General features: G+C 35.6%; 4 protein-coding genes and 1 pseudogene across 6 annotated transcripts; 3 read left to right on the forward strand and 2 right to left on the reverse strand.

The window, feature by feature from the left end:
• Positions 2,835–3,612, forward strand: LOC104742623 (probable histone H2A.1). Its single transcript, XM_010463639.2, has 2 exons — positions 2,835–3,113; positions 3,199–3,612. The coding sequence occupies exons 1-2, from the start codon at positions 2,925–2,927 to the stop codon at positions 3,409–3,411; spliced, it is 402 nt and encodes a 133-aa protein (XP_010461941.1). The 5' UTR covers positions 2,835–2,924; the 3' UTR covers positions 3,412–3,612.
• Positions 3,868–5,561, forward strand: LOC104742622 (transcription factor bHLH115). Its single transcript, XM_010463637.2, has 5 exons — positions 3,868–4,129; positions 4,532–4,594; positions 4,673–4,750; positions 4,833–4,995; positions 5,081–5,561. The coding sequence occupies exons 1-5, from the start codon at positions 4,017–4,019 to the stop codon at positions 5,342–5,344; spliced, it is 681 nt and encodes a 226-aa protein (XP_010461939.1). The 5' UTR covers positions 3,868–4,016; the 3' UTR covers positions 5,345–5,561.
• LOC104742621 (probable disease resistance protein At1g59620) lies at positions 5,725–9,718 on the reverse strand. Of its 3 annotated transcripts, none has more exons than XM_010463635.2 (5): positions 9,465–9,718; positions 8,492–9,374; positions 8,260–8,406; positions 6,380–8,090; positions 5,725–6,222 (listed from the first exon to the last, which is right to left on the reverse strand). In XM_010463635.2, exons 2-4 carry the CDS (start codon positions 9,357–9,359, stop codon positions 6,394–6,396), a joined length of 2,712 nt encoding a protein of 903 aa, XP_010461937.1. In that variant the 5' UTR covers positions 9,360–9,374; positions 9,465–9,718; the 3' UTR covers positions 5,725–6,222; positions 6,380–6,393. The 3 variants fall into 3 exon arrangements, with proteins under 3 accessions (XP_010461937.1, XP_019091303.1, XP_010461938.1); XM_019235758.1 differs by having other exon boundaries at positions 9,604–9,709; XM_010463636.2 differs by having other exon boundaries at positions 8,492–9,366; positions 9,604–9,703.
• LOC104744047 lies at positions 11,408–15,632 on the forward strand (annotated as a pseudogene).
• Positions 15,753–17,034, reverse strand: LOC104742624. The gene has a single exon (XM_010463640.2). The coding sequence runs from the start codon at positions 16,800–16,802 to the stop codon at positions 15,942–15,944; it is 861 nt and encodes a 286-aa protein (XP_010461942.1). The 5' UTR covers positions 16,803–17,034; the 3' UTR covers positions 15,753–15,941.

Here is an 18,393-nt window from a genome sequence, read left to right on the forward strand (position 1 = left end):
CTCAAAAAATTGTGATCCTGATCAACTTCTTCAATTACCATGAATTTTATGGGCAATCTGGAAAGCCATAAACAAAAAAGTTTTTCAAGGTTTAGAGATTGAAGCAAATGATATAATTGCTAAGGTTTTGGGCGATAAGTTAGTCTGGGAAGAGGCGCTCTCTTTTACGGGGGTCATGTCAGCTACATCTCCGTTTTCGCATGTCCATGTTTTTCACTTCATGTCTAAGACGGAGCCTCTCCCCTTGCATTTGGAGTTTGAAGAGTTGTTGTGGGCTATGGAGCGGATACGTGATGTAGGAATCACTTGTCAACATTTTGAGACTGATTGTGCTGAGTTACTCACTATGGTGTAGTCCAAGATTCCCCGTCTTTCTCCAACCTGCTCGATGAGTTTAACTCGCTGGAGTCATTCCCACTATTCTTCATCTCATGGATCCCGTGCAGCAAATACGAAGGCGGAGTATCTTGCATGTGCTTCACGTTCTCTTATCTCTGAAGGCGGAGTATCTTTGTCTAAGCCGGATGGAAGGGGTTTATTAAAGAAACTTCAGAGATAAGAAAACGCGAAACACATGCAAGATACTACGCCTTCGTATTTGCTGCACGCGGGATCCAGGAGATGAAGAATAGTAGGAAGGACTCCAACGAGTTAAACTCATCGAGCAGGTTGGAGAAAGACGGACAATCTTAGACTGCACCATAATAAGTAACTCAGCACAATCAGTCTCAAAATGTTGACAAGTGATTCCTACAACACGTATCCGCTCCATGGCCCATAACAACTCTTCTAACTCCAAATGCAGGGGGAGAGGCTCCGTCGTCTTAGACACAAGGTGAAAAACATGGACATGTGAAGATGGAGATGGAGCTGACATGACCACCGTAAAAGAGAGCGCCTCTTCCCAGGCTAACTTATCGCCCAAAGCCTTAGCAATTATATCATTTGCTTCAATCTCTAAACCTTGAAAAACTTTTTTGTTTATGGCTTTCCAGATTTGCCCATAAAATTCATGGTAATTGAAGAAGTTGATCAGGATCACTCTTTTGAGAGGCACCCTTCCAGAAAAAAAAATCCAAATTCGATTACACCGACTCATATGTAAAACTCTCTGACGAGACCAGAGTCGGAGCCCAAACTTCACACGAGCGAGGACATTCAAAGAAAACATGATTAATAGTCTCAACCGCAGAGTCGCACCTTTTACACCAAATGTCACATTGGATACCTCGGTGTATCTATTTACTTTTATAGATAGATTATTAAAATATCTACTTTATATTCTTTTAAATTTATTTTTATTTTTAAAAATCTAATCTGCACATTGGGTGGGTCCTAATCTAGTATAATATATAGTATAGAGCTGGTTAATTATTTTATTCACTTTTTATACATAGAGATTGAACGTAAAATTCTTTAATTAGATAAATATATAAATATTTGATATAAATCGTTTAAATACATGATTATGATTCTAATTATGATTTTATGTCTATTTTATAAACATAAAAATTGGAATAAGAGAAAAATTAGAATTTTTAAATGATAATTAGGAGTGTCAAAATGGGTTAACCAACTCATAATCCAATGAATTTAGATTTAAATAGTTTATGAGTTAGATCCAATTCATTTGTCAAATGCTTTGAACCAACCTATTAACCTAATTAATGGAAGAGTTAGTGATTGTTTGTACCAGAGAAAAGAGATTTGTCGAAGAAGTTAGTGATTATTTGTGGATATAATAAAAAAATTTAACTAAAGATGAGTGCATGATTATGTATAGTTATCGGGATTAAATGCTAAACCAAACAAGAAAAATAAATAATATTTATGTTTTAAGACCAGAAACAAATTATTAACTAACGTTATCTTTTTATTTTTCTTCATTAGATGTTAACTAATCTGTTTTACTACACTTAATCGAGAGTTAGTTAACATCTAATGAAGAAAAATAAAAAGATAACGATCTACGACGTCGTTTTACTACACTACAATTGATTAACGTCATCTTTCAGAAAATCGAAAAACTTATTAAACTGGACACCCAAGATTCTTTTTTTTTTTCCGTTCGAGTGATATACTAGATGCTCACGTGACGGCTTGGTATGAATTACTAATTTTGAAAACTAAGTTTATATAATAAGATGTGGTAGTTTGTATATCTTTTGCACATAATTTTTAATTCTAAAAGGTGTTACAAGTTTATTTTAAACAAACAAAAACACAAATTATGAAGATAACAAGTTGTTGACCATTTGCTAATTTTTCATGTGAAACTGAAACCAATAAAGCTTTGATTTTACATATTTGAGGAATTGTTTTTGTTATGAGACTAAACGTTCGCTATCGAAATTCTAGAAATTCTATTATATTGAATGATGCTTTGCAAATGCTTGCTTGAGCTTGAAGTGACAAACTATATGGTCTCTCTTCATCAAGCTTCCAACTAATTGGACCATCTTTATAAATGACAGGTTTTATGAAACAGTAATTGAATGTTTTTTTTTGGTAAAGATGTTAAGAGTATATAAAACTATTTTGTAAGTGACAGTTTGTTGAGCATGTTAATTTCAAATTAGATTAAAATTAAAAACAAAAATAAGAGACAGCAAAGCTATTTTTGTAAAACTGAAGGTTTGTTTGTCCATTGGGCTTTTCGGCTCAGAAATAAAACTCGGGTAATTTCGGTAATTCACACTTACGTAGATCATGTACCTCGATTTTTCCACCGTTGATTACGATAAAAATCTAACGGTGAGTAATAGCGATCCGCGTATTTTTTTCTGATTGGTTAAGACGAATCTAAAAACAGTATATAAACTCCGGTGAAGATAGTCTCATAGAACCAACAACACAATTCAACTCGTATAACTTTTTTTTTCCCTCTTCATCTTATTTTTAAGTATAACTCGAATACAATAGCAATGGCGGGTCGTGGTAAAACCCTCGGATCTGGATCTGTGAAGAAGGCGACGACAAGAAGCAGCAAAGCCGGTCTTCAATTCCCTGTTGGTCGTATCGCTCGTTTCTTGAAGAAAGGCAAATACGCCGAACGTGTTGGTGCCGGTGCTCCCGTCTACTTAGCCGCCGTCCTCGAATACCTCGCCGCCGAGGTAATATATCATCTCTCTACATAGCCTTGTCTAAATTTCCTGATTTTGTCTTCTGAAACCCTAATTTTGATTTTTGTGAAATTAGGTATTGGAATTGGCTGGGAACGCAGCGAGAGATAACAAGAAGACTAGGATTGTGCCAAGGCATATTCAATTGGCGGTGAGGAACGATGAGGAATTGAGCAAGTTGCTCGGAGATGTGACGATTGCTAATGGAGGTGTGATGCCCAACATTCACAATCTCCTTCTTCCCAAGAAGACTGGTGCTTCCTCCAAGCCTTCTGCTGAAGACGACTAAAATCAAATCAACCCAGATCTGGCTCTCTTGTTCTTAAAATTTTTAGTTTTTTGTTTGGGTTTTTTTTTTTATTACGTAATTTTAGATTAGAGATCTATGGTGAAGAAAGAATCTATCTTTTGTGTCTTTTTATCAATTTGAATGTTCATATATGCTTTCAAGTTGATTCTTATTGAATCAAAACAAAAAAAATTCAAACTTTTTTTTAGGGTTTCTAGTAAAAGAAGATTGTAAATTTTCAAGCTTTTAAATCATTTTAAAATTTTGATTGGTTGACATAAAAAGGAAGGGTTTTTGAGTTTAAAAAATTGTTGTGAGTGACATCACGAGAGGTGTATAATTGAGCAACTATGACAATATTATAAAAGAGATATGAAGGATTGATAATGATTGGTGGACCAATGGTGTACGACATCCATGAAAATGAGAGAGATGAAACAATTATATAATAGAAACCGATTGAAAGGAGAGTATCCCATCCCTACCAGCACCACCACCATATCTCTTTCTTTCTTTCGTTTTTCCACACATTGTCTCCTCCTTTACCTTTATCAGATTTGACCATCGGAATCATATAGCAGCCAGCCGCCAGGGATTTAGGAGAAATGGTGTCTCCGGAGAACACGAACTGGCTTAGTGATTACCCTTTGATTGATGGTGCTTTCTCTGATCATAATCCTACTTTCCCTTGGCAGATCGATGGTTCTTCTAGTGTCAGGTATCTTTTTTGGTTCAAGGGTTTTGTGTTTCTTTCAACCATCTATTGGTTTTTTGGTGGTTTTAGGGGTTGGTAGTAGAAGTTGTTATATGGATGTGTGGCCCTGTTTTATTCCACTCATATTGCGTTTTTAATGGTCTTGTTGTGATAGATATTGCACTCCTTTTGTAAAATAATCTAGATCTCTGCTCCTACTCTAGATTTTGTACAAATTTGCAATAGGAAGGTTTTGTAACTTTTGTTAGTAGTGTATACTAGTATGTAAAGAAGTTCTTTTGGGAGTTTGATCTTGTGTCTCACTTGAATTGCGTTTAAATGGTCTTGTTGTGTTGTGATATATTTCTAATTGGCTGTAATTTTGTAATTGATCCTTCATCTTGTGTTGATGGGATCTGTTCACAGTGTTGAAGTTGATGGCTTCCTTTGTGATTCAGATGTGATTAAAGAACCAGGCTCAAGGAAGAGGTATCCAACAGCTATTGGTCAAACCTGATTTAACACTACTAGTTTTGGTTGTTAAGTTTGTTGTTCTTATTGCTTCAGGATCAAAACTGAATCTTGTACTGGTTCTAGCTCGAAAGCTTGTAGGGAGAAACAAAGACGTGATAGGCTAAATGACAAGTATTTTCTTACTTTCTCTTCCTTCTCTTCTATCTCTAATCTTTTGAGTTCTTAATCTTTTGGTATGGTGTTTTATCATTAGATTTACGGAATTGAGTTCCATATTGGAACCTGGGAGAACTCCAAAGACAGAAAAGGTTGCTATTATCAATGATGCGATTCGCATGGTGAATCACGCAAGAGACGAAGCACAGAAACTGAAGGACTTGAATTCAAGCCTCCAGGAGAAAATCAAGGAGTTGAAGGTAAAATAAACTAAAAACTCAACACTGTAGCCTTTGCAAGAGCTTTAGACTGCCCATTGAACCTATTATGTATGCCAATATGTAGGATGAGAAAAGCGAGCTGCGTGATGAGAAACATAAGCTGAAGATTGAGAAGGAGAGAATCGAGCAGCAACTGAAAGAGATTAAGACACAGCCTCAGCCTCCACCTTGTTTCTTACCAAATCCGCCAACACTCTCTCAAGCTCAAGCTCCTGGAAGCAAGCTTGTCCCTTTCACAACTTACCCCGGTTTTGCAATGTGGCAATTTATGCCTCCTGCTGCTGTTGATACTTCACAGGACCATGTTCTTCGTCCTCCGGTTGCTTAAAAGCTTCCTCTCTCTACTATTGACAGTATCAGGTTTCTTCTTACGCGCTTTTTATTGATGTACTGATGATTCTCACATTCTGTGATTGGAGACTTATAATTCTATGCAACTCAAAACTGTGATTATCATGTAAAATGGAAAAATAAGCATGCACTAAAAGTCTTGGTTTCTGAATAAATTCTCATTGAAACAAAAAGTTGAAAATCATGGTTTTACAGATTGTGGATTCTGAGGACTGAGTAAGAAGATTTTGGGAATTTACTGGTTGATTTTTTATTATATAAAGCTTGATCTGAAACGTGAGATAAATCTGTATAATCTCTTAACAGATTTAAGCTAAGCATATAAAGCAAAGTTTGCAACTTTTCAGTTTCACAAACTCAGAAAGGATTTGCCTTTTTACTTCTCTTTGTGAAAATGTAAACTCACAATCCCTCAAGAGAGTGTGTGCACAAAAAGTTGGAAAATCATGGTTTTAATGGACCTGTAACTAAATCGAGACAAGCAAAAATGTTAATGAATCAATAGAGCTGAATTACCAATCCATTAATGTTACCACTCAAATCCACTGTAAATGCAGTGGAAAACCATTGTGCTTTAAAATCCATCAATATCATATGTTAATTCAAATCCATTAAATGCACCATCCAATAACACCCCTAAAGATTGGATATATGTCCCATATTAACAACAAAAATATCCACACAAAAAAAAACAAAAAAACAGAACAATAAGTTGTGTCCATTTTGTTTTCTTTGTATGGTAGTCGAACAGAAATCAAAAGTTTAATTGTGAACCAAAAACACATCAAGACACAGACACTGTAATAGAAGAATATATACCCAATGAAGGAAATATTGGCTTCAGAAGGGATTCACCTGATAAAACATAACGAGAATATTTTATTTAATTTCATATATAACTACATAATCAGTTTTGTTTTGCATCAAACAATGAAGTTGATCAATCCTCATTATTTATTTATCACTATGAAATTGTTTCTCAGATTATTGGACTAGGAAAAGAATATATTACCTGATTGACGATAACTAGACAAATTGAACACGAGAAATATGTTGTACTTTGTAGTAATCTGCTCCTCCCATTGACAGTTTATCCTTAAATTCCAAATGAACCGTGTAGATATTCAGTTCTTTCAAGGAAATGATAAATTTCATCCCATTAGGAAGCTCTTTTAACTTATGACAGTTGCGGATAGTGAGCTTTTGAAGAAGGGGCATGGAGCCTTCTTCGACTATCCACTCTTCCCACTCATCTAGTCCACACAAATCGAGCTTCTGCAATTGTCGAAACCCACCACTCGAGCAAACCATTCTCTTCCCAAGGAAAGACTTATGCGATAAACTGACCTCATTTAAGTGACGCAGCTTCTCTAGAATCGGCATTGGATCCTCCTTCAAACAACACTCAGCTAGAGTTATGTTTCTAAGGTGAGAAGGAAAACGTTGTCCAGCAGGTAAGCTTGGCATATATATTCTCAAATTCAGTTGCTTGAGATGAGCGCAATCCAAAACTAATCCTTCTCCGCCTCTAAGCTGAGCATACATCGAGTAATAACATATATTAAGACTTTCCAAGTGCCTTAGTTGACTTAGAGATGAAGATAAATCTTGTATAGCAAAGTTGCCTCTGATAAAGATAGAGAGTACTCTGAGCCGTCTCATAAGCTTGAGATCGCTCACTCTCCCATGCTCTGTTGAGAAATTCTCTAACGTCTCCAGGTTGACTAGATTACCCAAATCTATATTTACCTTATCAGCTATTCTTAATGGGAAAGAGAGGTATTCCAATTTCTGCAGCTCTTTCAAGAAATTGGGAATGTAAGTTAAAGATCTCTCATGTACACACAGGTTTAAATAGAGCAGCATCTTCAGATTCCGCATAGAAGAAGGTAGATGAGATACTTCTGCCCGATGTAAACTCAAATATCTCAAGTGGATTAGCAGTCCGATGCTAGAGGGTAACTTCCCCCCCTCAAATTTGACTTTAGAGAGATCTAAAACCCTCATCAACTGTATCCTCGTAAAGCATATTTTTGATTCCTTCCAACCAAACTGCTCGATATATATGAGAGATCTGATTTTTGAATTCTTCATATTCCCCTCCAAACCTGCGTGTTTAATATCATCAAGCCTTTGTATGACAATTCTGCGAGCTTTGTAAAGAGATTTAGAGTTTGCAGATGATGTGTTGTGATCAATTTGTATCAAGTTCTCTTCTTCAGCTTTAAGCAGGCAAACTTCTCTCATCATATCATGCAAGTGACATGTTTCAAATCTTGAAGTTTTAGCGTCTCTTTCAGAAATGACCATGTTTCTCTTTACCAAGTTTTCTATGTATCCACATCCGACCTCTGGAATGGTTGCTCCATCATAATATCTCTGCTTTGTTAATCCTTCTGCTGCCAAGTAGTCGGACAATTTCCCCACCTTTATTGCAAAATCCTCTGGAAATTGGGCAAGGTAGAGGAAGCAATGCTTTAAATATATAGGCATTTCTTCAAAGCTCAGAGACAATATATGGTAAACGGAACTGATATTGTTGTCATTGAATTTAGTTCCTCCAACGATGTGAGATCTAATATTCACATATATCCTATTCCACTCATGCAATGAGTTATCCGCAGCTAACAACCCGCCTAACACCTTAATAGCCAACGGTAAACCTCCACAATGCTTTATCATCTCCTTACCCAACTCTTCCATTTCTTCATCAACCTTATATTCTGCAATATACACCATCAAGATGTGATGGAAATTAAACGAATGTCCGTAAGAATTAGACGAGTTGGGACATGTATTATTAAAGGAAAAAAACTGGTTGCGATCATACTAATATGTCAAAATTTCTCCATTAGGATTACAAAATTCTATTAAAATGTCTTGAAAGCTTACCGGTAGTGTTTTCACCAGGGAAAACTGTCCTTCGAAAAAGTGTCCAACTTTCTTCGAGAGTTAGATAATCCGGTTTAAAGGTGAAACAATTTGGATCTGCTCGTAATGCAACACCCTCATTACGTGAAGTAAGTAATACTTTCCAACCTATACAAAACATATCTCTTGTTATATAACTTCCTAACAAAAGGGAACATAATGCTATATGACCAATGTGTGTGCATATATTTACCTTTTTGCAGTGGAAAGATTGGTTTTATTATGTCCCAATCTTCTTCTCTCCATAAATCATCCAGGACAATCAAAGTTTTTCGTGTTCCCAACAAATGAATGAGGTTTTCTTGAAGTGCGTCTTCAGTTATATCTGGTTTTAGATATTCTGGCCCAACTTTCCACAATATCATTTGCCAGACGTACTTCCTTGTAAACTGTTGTGAAACACATACCCACGCTAATTTTGCAAAACGACTTTTTATTGTCTCATGATTAAAAACTTGTCTTGCAAGTGTGGTTTTACCAATACCACCCATCCCGGTTATAGAAACCACTTGACTGCTATCTTCCTCTACCAAATGGCCAACCAATTTCTTAACATTTTCCTCCAAACCCACAAGAGCACTTTCACTGTTATTAGAAAATGTTTGTCGCATTTGCCTTTGTTTTTCTTGTAAAGACTTCATATGCTCGTCATTGACAATGCCCTGTTGTACGCCAAGACTCTGCATATCGCAGATCACCTTAGAAATCCTTTTACTTAGGACATCCATATCGAGAACAATTTTCCTGTGACCAGGGATAATACAGCCTAGATGTTTGATATGTTTCTTGAAGCCACTTGTTCTCCCGAGTTCTTCTTTTCGAAGAAAGGTTTCAATTATATCTTCTGTGTCATAAACAATTTCTTTGACCTCTTTCACAGTGTTGCTCACCATTGAACTTGTATGTTTCTTGGCATCTGCATCTTCTAAAAAGCACCTTAACTTATTCAGATCACTTCTTAATTCATTAAATTGCTCTTCAACTCCTTGAAATCGATCAGATTCTCGGGCAAGGAGGTCCCAAAGCTTCCGAACTCCAAACGACAAAAGTGTCTCGGCCATAAGTCCCCTGTTTAACTAAAGAAATGAAAGTAGTACTCAACAGTCAACACTCACTAAATTAGGGTTTCTGGGTTCACAATTCAGATATTATAATGGAGGACTTACATAATAAAATATATAGCTCGGGTGGAATATTTCAATTTATAGAGACAATTGCATTATGTAAATGCATATCAAAGATCCCAGAACCTGCTTCCACATAAAAGTGAAGAAAGAAATGTAAGAAAATTAACATTTGACTTACCTTTTCTCGAAATTCTTTTTCCTCCAATCAATAGTTAGAAGAAGAAGAAGAAGGAGATGAGTTCTTTATGTTTTTTACTAGAACTCTGCTTAAAGAACCAGAAGAAGAAGAGTGGACTTTTTTTATATACTATCTCATACCCGACGACCAACAGTTATGAAAATGAGTGGCTTATAATCAATTATTGAGGACATTTACCACTGGTCTGGTACCCACTTGTCTGATTACATTTATTCAAAAATAATCAACTTGGTAATATATAATAATAAAAAAAGCAAAAGTATATCAATTTTTAGTTGAATTTCAATTTTTTTTTTTTTGTCGGCAACAAGTTTTTATTTGATAAACTGTAATTTACATCCATGATATTACATAACTTGACTTACTTATTCTAGTTTCCTTTGCTAACTTGTCAGCGGTTGTGTTTACATTACAGGGAATCTTAACAAAAGAAATGCTATTATGCTAAATATAGGATCGACTAAGATTCATAATGTCCTGCAGATAAGTGGCAAGAAAAGAGTGTCCATTCATGTACTTCTGTTCTTTTTCCATGATATGAAGAAGCTTTTGGAACAAGATAGATGCATCTCCACAAAGGCATAAAACATCACGTTGTTGTACCCAAGCCTTTTAACATGAGAAACGGCGGACTTTAATCATTAATCATTAGTAATACATATATTGGTTTAATAAAAATTTAGTCATACATATATTTAGTAAAATAAATAAATATGTCACATCCTTTGGTGTTTGGAGTGTTGAAGTTGGTTTTGATTTTGCATGTTGGTACTTTAACTGTTGAGAGATGTTTTTTAGCGATGAAAATTGTGAAAACTCATCGATGCAATTGGATTGGAGATCAATTTCTAAATGATTGTTTAGTTTGCTTCATCCAAAAAAAGATGTATTTTTATCTACTACAAATGAAATTGTGATGAAGAGATTTTAGGATATGAAAACTTTTAGAATGGTTTTGTAAGATGTTTTTATATCTATATTAAAAACAAGTTTTAGTTATATTTTGACTCCGGTAAAAATAATTTCTAGATCCGCCACTGCTTTAATGCTTCAGCTTCAACTTCAAGAGTTGTATTCATTGGATTGATGGATGTCCTGCCTTGAAGAATAATCTGATTATTTGTGTTATAAAGAACCCAGCCAATTCCTGCATTTTCAGAAGGAGAGACCCATTAGGGGTATCAAAATGGGTAACCCGACCCTATCCGACCCAAACCCATGTGGGTTCGAGATTTTAGTGGACGGGTTTGACCCGACCCATTTATTATATGGGTTCAATTTATATACCCAAACCCAATAATATAAAAAATCCATTGGCTAAATGGGTTAAATGGGTTATCCATATACAAATTAAAAATCATAATGAAATAATTAAAAAATTAAAATCTTTAATATTATTATTAAATCCAATAAAAGTTTTTTAAATTTTTAAATAACATAGAAAACAAATAACAAATCCATGCAAATAACAGCAGAATCCCTCAACAGATATTTATCCATGGATTCTATAGTTTATTTGGAAGGCCAGGAATGATAAAATTTTTAGCAATTTGGATTCCAACCCGTTAGCAATTTTACAGTTAGCGGAGGAGGAAGCTAAACTTTGGTTCTCGGCACAAGCAAACACAGTAGGAATTTCTCATCAGCCTGGGTCTCATCCCACTGCTGATCCAACAGATATGGGACTAGTTCCCGATGCTACGTGGATGGATCATGGAAGGTGACTGACCATTATATAGGCCGAGGATGGTATTGCATATCCCCTGAGGGAGAATCTCCCACTATGGGTGCGTCTAATCTTCGCTGTAGCTTGTCACCCCTCCATGCAGAAGTGGAAGCTCTAATCTGGGCAATGCGTTGTATGATTGGTGCAGATATTGAGAATGTTGGTTTTCTCACATATTGTTCTGACTTGGTGAAGATGGTGTCTTCGCCATCCGAATGGCCTGCCTTCAAGACATATTTGGACGAGATTGAGGCGGACAAGGAGGAGTTCCTATCCTATGCACTAGTCCAAGTCCCCCGAACGCAGAATGGTAATGCAGACAAGCTAGCACGACGTGCTAGAATCGAGTCACATCAAATTACCTATGTAAACGTTTTTCCTACCAATTGGCTTATTTGAGCTGATCTTGTACTTTACTGTCAAAAAAGAAAAAAAAAATCCATGCAAATAACAAATTAAACAAGTAAAAAATCTTTGATAAACGAAAGTATTGTCGTGTTAGGAAATGTGATTGGACTACGATCAGACACAAACATAAACAAATAAAAGGATAGACAAAACTAAGAAGAATAATCTTATTTATGAAAGTAATATAAAACTTTAATTTCTTATTTAGCAAGGAAAAACTCTAATCTTCTCTAATTTCTTAGAGTAATTTATACACATATATATATATATATATTTATATTTATACGATAACCCATGGGTAACCTGTAACCCTAATGGGTTAACTCACTAAAACCGTAAACCAATTTGGGGTAACCCACTCAAACAAATTTATTTTTATGGGTAAAAAAATCTAACCCTTACCCACTAATATTATGGGCGGGTTTGGATTACCCATGGGTATTAACCCATTTTGACACCCGTAAGACCCATGATCCATCGACAAAGCAATTGTAATATTCCGCAATGTTTTTATTATTAGCAATATTCCAAAAAATCTCTTCAAATTCTTTTTGGACACTGAATTATTCTAGTAGGAATAGTTACTCTGTTATAACAGTAAAACTCACGATCAACAACAAATCAATTCACCAACGAACCGTAACCGTAACCAATCGATCTGATGTTCAAAGAAAACAGAGAATCGACATAGCTAGCTCCCAAGATGAGAGAAACCTAGAAATACAGAACTATTTTTAGAGTTTTACAAGTCTTTTATCAAATGATTCTTTTCATAAGTTTGCAAATGAACTCCTCCGCCTCTTTATCCTTCAACGTCGTCAACGTCAACAGCATCAATGCACACCACGTCATTGGTTCCTTTCCCTCCAATCAGATTCTTCAAAACCTCCACGTCAGCCACATCCAAACTATGTTCTTCTTCTCTGCAGCTAATCCTTCTTTCCTGTATCATCTGTTCACACCCAAGAAAAAAAAACAGTGGTCAAACAATATATAATTTTGATTAAAAAAAATGTGATTAAAGAACCAGACTCAACGAAGAGTATCAAATCGTTATTGGTCAAACTAAGACCATGTTCAACGGTGGTTATTAAGAGGTTGTTAAAGAATGCTTCAGAATAAATCAAAAAACATTGTTCAGAATCGTTTAGGATCTCATAGTCTGTCATTGGCTGGTGAAACTAAGGAAAGAAAAAAAAAAAAAAAAATCGACCGAAGCTTCTTCTTCCTCTCTCTTTCATTTCTTTCGAGTCGATCCCAAAATCTGTTGAATTGAGAGAAGAGATGAGTCGGAAATGGGTTTATAATCCGGCGTTATCACCATCCAACGACGACGGTGACAACTTCGGCGACATCTGATTCCTCAACCGCAAACACCAAATTGGGAAGTTAAAGAAATAGGTGAGTTTGGTTCAAGGACGCTCCAATCTTGTCCCCATGGTACGCATATCTCTGATTTGAAGTGTATATCTGTAATATTTTCTGAATTGAAAGTAGACTATTGATGATTTTGTCTTTGTTTGCATGTCTCTGTGGGTGATTAGTGTCTCTCTCTTACACACCCTTGCTCGTGCTTGGGGAATGCGTTCTGTGTAGTCAGCTACTGTATTGGAAGGTTAGCGAGTCTCTGTCTCACTCTCTTTCTCTTCCATTTTTCTCAATTATCTCTGTTATTTGGATTATGAGACAGCACAAAATGTAAAAAGAAGATGATTTGTTCTTCGTTATGATTCTTCTTTGTCTCGTGTTTGGTTTTGTGCCCTAAAACTGTTAAAACGGAGACTGTTCTCATGATTTCTCGAAATGGGTTTGAATTCAAATATTAAAAATGAAATCTTTTTTTTTGACTCAATTTAGTCATTTTTTGCCATTTCTGTTCTGTAAATTTGCTTTATCGTTGCTCTCCCTCTCTCTCTCTCTATTGAGTCAACATATTGAGTGAGCTAATGGGAAATTGAATTTTAGTCATACATACGCTTATGTTTATGTTACTTTGGCTTGGCTTGGCTTTGCTTAAACTTATGTTTATGTTGTTTTCTCTGTCTTGTCTATGGTTTTATTGAGCAGTGACTGACAAATCTTGGTTACCTGAAGAGGACTTCAAGGGTCTAGCCGATAATTTCTTTGATAATCTTGTTGAGCATATGGATGATTTCCCCCTTGAAGACATCGAAACCGCTGATGATGATGATGAGGAAGATTGGGATGCAGGGTTTTAAAACCTCGGGCCTCCACCATTGGACGTGCTAACGAGTTTGTCCTCTGAGCTCAATTGCAAGGTACAGCGTGTGCGAGTCCACAAGCCTGCAACCATTGTGGTGAGTGACTGAGTTCTTAGGCTTATACACGTTTAATTAAGCATCCCACTTGATAGATTGTTTACTCTGCATCATTTATGCAACTTGATATACTTCCCACATTTGCATTAGGAATACATTAAGCTTCCTTTTGGTAGCTAATTTGCGTTGAAATGTTTTTGTTCAGATTTTAAGTGCAATAATTAGTACAAACGATTAGGATGAAACTGATTTGTGATATTCTCTTTTTTTCCATTGAATTCAGGTGCTATTTGGATCTGGAGCCTGGGAAATTCAAGATAAATGTTTTGGTGATGGTGATATCTATGTTCAGTTCAGCTGCAAGAAAGTTCAAGGGGGTGTGATGTGTTCCTTGTACAGCCTAAAGGTAGCTTAGTTCTCTTCATGTAGCTGATTTGATTTTTTCATTTGTTTCATTCCTGTGCTCCCATTTATTTTCTCGTTGACACAGCAGGTGAGTTATATAAGTTCGTATCTATCTGTACATAATATCTTTTCGTGTCCCTGCATGTGATTATGTAGTTTTCAGCTCCTATTTATTTATGTCTCAAGCTAGATCCAAATGGTTGCTAAACTTGATATTTGAACTTGATAATATGTTAAGTACAATTTGGACGCATATAGTTTCCAAATATTATAAGTATACACATACTTAAACATCTTTTTTTAATACCCACCATTGAACATGCTCTAGCACATACATTTCTTTGGTTGTTACCCTTAAGTTTTTGTTCTTATTGCTGCAGGATCAAAACTGAATCTTGCACTGCTGGTTCTAGCTCGAAACTGAATCTTGCACTGCTGGTTCTAGCTCGAAAGCTTGTAGGGAGAAACAAAGACGTGACAAGTATTTTCTTGCTGTCTCTTCCTTCTCTTCTATCTTTTGTCTTTTGAGTTCTTAATCTTCTGGTATGGTGTTTTATCATTAGATTTACGGAATTGAGTTCCATATTGGAACCTGGGAGAACTCCAAAGACAGAAAAGGTTGCTATTATCAATGATGCGATTCGCATGGTGAATCACGCAAGAGACGAAGCGCAGAAACTAAAGGACTTGAATTCAAGCCTCCAGGAGAAAAATTGAACCTATGTATGGCCAATATGTAGGACGAGAAAAGCGAGCTGCGTGATGAGAAACAACATAAGCTGAAGATCTAGAAGGAGAGAATCGAGCAGCAACTGAAAGAGATTAAGACACAGCCTCAGCCTCAACCTTGTTTCTTACCAAATCCGCCAACACTCTCTCAAGCTCAAGCTCAAGCTCCTGGAAGCAAGCTTGTCTCTTTCACAACTTACCCCGGTTTTGCAATGTGGCAATCCATGCCTCCTGCTCCTGTTGATACTTCACAAGATCATGTTCTTCGTCTCCGGTTGCTTAAAGCTTCCTCTCTCTCTATTATTGACTGTTCAGGTTTCTTCTTACGCGCTTTTTATTGATGTACTGATGATTTTCACATTCTGTGATTGGAGACTTATAATTCTATGCAACTCGAAACTGTGATTATCATGTAAAATGGAAAAATAAGCATGCACTAAAAGTCTTGGTTTTTGAATAAATTCTCATTGTACAAAAAGTTGAAAAACATGGTTTTACAGATTGTGGATTCTGATTTTGGATGCTGAGGAATGAGTAGGAAGAATCTGGGAATTGATTGGTTGATCTTGAGTGTATATAGCTGATCTGAAACTTGAGATGAACCTGTATAATCTCCACTCTCTTACAAGATTTAAGTTGAGCATATAAAGCAAAGTTGGTAACTTTCTATTTCACAAACTCAGAAAGGATTTGCCTTTTTGCTTCTCTTTGCGAAAATGTAAACTCACAATCAAAAGAAACAACAAGACAAAGATCAAAACTTTCAATATTCATTGAGACCTTCTCTTGTTCATCACTTTCTTCAGCAGACTCTCACGACCAGGAAAAGGACTTTGAATCTTTGGCTCAAGTTTCTTCTCTATATCTCCTTGTCTCCCCAAAATACCCTTCTTCTCACTCCTATCCACAGTTTTGCCATCATCTCTTCCAAGACTCTGTCTCATCCTCTCTCTCCTCTGTCTTCTCCTCCATCCATTCTCATCTTCCTCTTCTTCCTTCTTCTCAACCTCTCTTCTTCTTACCATCTCTCTTCTCTCTTCTTCCTCTTCGTTCATGTTCCTTAGCCTAGGAATCCGACCACCTTTGCTTGTCCCCAAAAGCTCGAAATTGATCTTGCTCCAACCAATCTTATCTTCATTATCCCAACCAAATTTCTCACTAATCTCCAACAGCATAGAAACAGAGTTCGCTTCTTCTCTGTTCTTCTTTACAGAAGTTAAAGCCCTCATGCTCTCATCACTTCCATGGAGGATTTTCTCGGCAAATTCCCACTCTGCTCTATCTTTGTAAACATCGTCTTCGAGGACTTCGTCTGCGAGCTTTGCCCAATACTCAGTATCTCCTGCACGAAGATTCTTTGAGACCCATTTGAGATAAGAAGAAGGCAAAGTACCAAGCATTTTGCCCTTGTGTTTGCCGAAGTCTATGATTGTGTCTCTGGCGGCTAGGGTTTCGATGACTTGAAGTTTTTTGACCAAGGGTTTAGGTTGATTGGTGGTAAAGATACGATTAGGTGAAGAAAGATTTCTTCTTGGTCTGAAAGATGATGATGATGATGAGACTGTGAAGATGGTTGTTGTTGTTGTTGTTGCACAGTGAGGATTGTGGAACAAGACCACCGAGAAACTCATTGTTCTGTCCCCAAATAAATTATGCTATTGTTTTCGTGAATCTTATACACACAAGTTATATATTAGTCTATTATTTTGGTACCCAAAAAAAAAAAAAGAATTTTGTTGTTGTTGGCAACTCGAAGTTAATTTAACAAAAAATAAGAACATGGACCGATATAAAAGATGAGAGTTCAAGAAAATTTTCTCTAGCTAGAACATGTGTTTGCTTACCTTTGGACATACGTAAAAAGAAGAAGTTACATATAGGAGAAAGTACATAAACTAGGAATATCATCAACCTTAAGGATTATGGTCTATGATGGTTTTAAAAAGGAAAAAATTAAGCCAACATCGTTTGTAAATTTCTTCCTTATCTTTTGATCATGATTTAGGGTGTATATGAAATTTTTCAAACAATCACTACACCATCTCAAAGACAGTTTGTAAGAAAATCAAAAATAATATATCATCTAAATTCAGGTTCAAGAAGACAAGATGTAGTAACTGTATGCAAGTTTACTAGTGAATTAGTTATTTTTAAATTCAGGTTCAAGAAGACAAGAATTCTTATTAAATTCTATATAGAATATCCTTCTACAAATTTCTTATTTTCCACATCCCACAACAAAGTCTATGCAAGTTTATTAGTGTTAGTTTTTGTTATCAGAGTAGTAAGTACTAGAATTGTATCTAGCGGTAACGTTCCAAATCCTAATAACCTTTTATTATGAAAATAAATGTATAATTAATTAATTAGTGACTAAAGAAATTAGTTACGTAATTTTTACACCAAAAAAAAAACAAGAAATAGTTGGTGACAGAACAACAAAAAATAACAAAATATTAGAATAACTTGAAATTTTATATAGATTCAAATCAATTTAAATATCAAATATATAAATCTATCATCAAATAATATTTTTGTTGTCTATTAACTAATTCTATTAGAGCATCCTTGACACAAATTCAATGCAATACCAAAAAGCTTTGAAAAATGTTATTAAAAAAATCCATGTTTTGAGATTTTTTTATACTAAAGACGCACATGGTCACAATCAAAGATATTAAGATACATTCAACAATTTTAAATTATTTAAATAAATAAATAACTACACTTATTGGAAAATATCTATCCTCTGACAAAATATTGCAAGTATTGTTGAAGTATGCTATCAAAGATTGTGACATCCAAATAACCAGCTCTTCAACTACTGAAATGAAGTATATGAGGCATGCCAGCTTGGAAAGTGTTCAAGGCCTCTTTTATTGTCTTCTAATTTTGTAGTGTCTTAACCACTTAAAAAGGTACATTGTGATCTTTACAGACCATCTCATTTTTTATCAGATCAAAAATGGTTTTATTGTGTGGTCTTTATTGATAATTTTTCATGGTTGAGTTGGTTTTACCCTTTTAAACATATATTTTTTTTTCTCAATCTTCGTATCGTTACAACAACTTGCAGAAATTTGTTAAAATAAAGAATTAGAACATTTGAGTGTGATGGAGGTGGTGAGTTCACTAACAATGTTTTTCTAAACCATCATGAAACATGTTGATCTCTTGTCCACACACTTCTAATCAAAATAAAATTGCAAACGAGGAAATCAT

Source organism: Camelina sativa, chromosome 14, assembly GCF_000633955.1.
Source record: "Camelina sativa cultivar DH55 chromosome 14, Cs, whole genome shotgun sequence".
NCBI classification, from domain to species: domain Eukaryota; kingdom Viridiplantae; phylum Streptophyta; class Magnoliopsida; order Brassicales; family Brassicaceae; genus Camelina; species Camelina sativa.

Coding starts and splice junctions, on each gene's coding strand:
- LOC104742623 (XM_010463639.2), top strand. CDS start 2,925: ATGGCGGGTCGTGGTAAAACCCTCGGATCTGGATCTGTGAAGAAGGCG. Junction 3,114..3,198: donor TCGAATACCTCGCCGCCGAG/GTAATATATCAT, acceptor TTGTGAAATTAG/GTATTGGAATTGGCTGGGAA.
- LOC104742622 (XM_010463637.2), top strand. CDS start 4,017: ATGGTGTCTCCGGAGAACACGAACTGGCTTAGTGATTACCCTTTGATT. Junction 4,130..4,531: donor GATGGTTCTTCTAGTGTCAG/GTATCTTTTTTG, acceptor ATCTGTTCACAG/TGTTGAAGTTGATGGCTTCC. Junction 4,996..5,080: donor AGAAAATCAAGGAGTTGAAG/GTAAAATAAACT, acceptor GCCAATATGTAG/GATGAGAAAAGCGAGCTGCG.
- LOC104742621 (XM_010463635.2), bottom strand. CDS start 9,359: ATGGCCGAGACACTTTTGTCGTTTGGAGTTCGGAAGCTTTGGGACCTC. Junction 8,407..8,491: donor AATCTTTCCACTGCAAAAAG/GTAAATATATGC, acceptor TGTTTTGTATAG/GTTGGAAAGTATTACTTACT. Junction 8,091..8,259: donor CCCTGGTGAAAACACTACCG/GTAAGCTTTCAA, acceptor TGTATATTGCAG/AATATAAGGTTGATGAAGAA.
- LOC104742624 (XM_010463640.2), bottom strand. CDS start 16,802: ATGAGTTTCTCGGTGGTCTTGTTCCACAATCCTCACTGTGCAACAACA.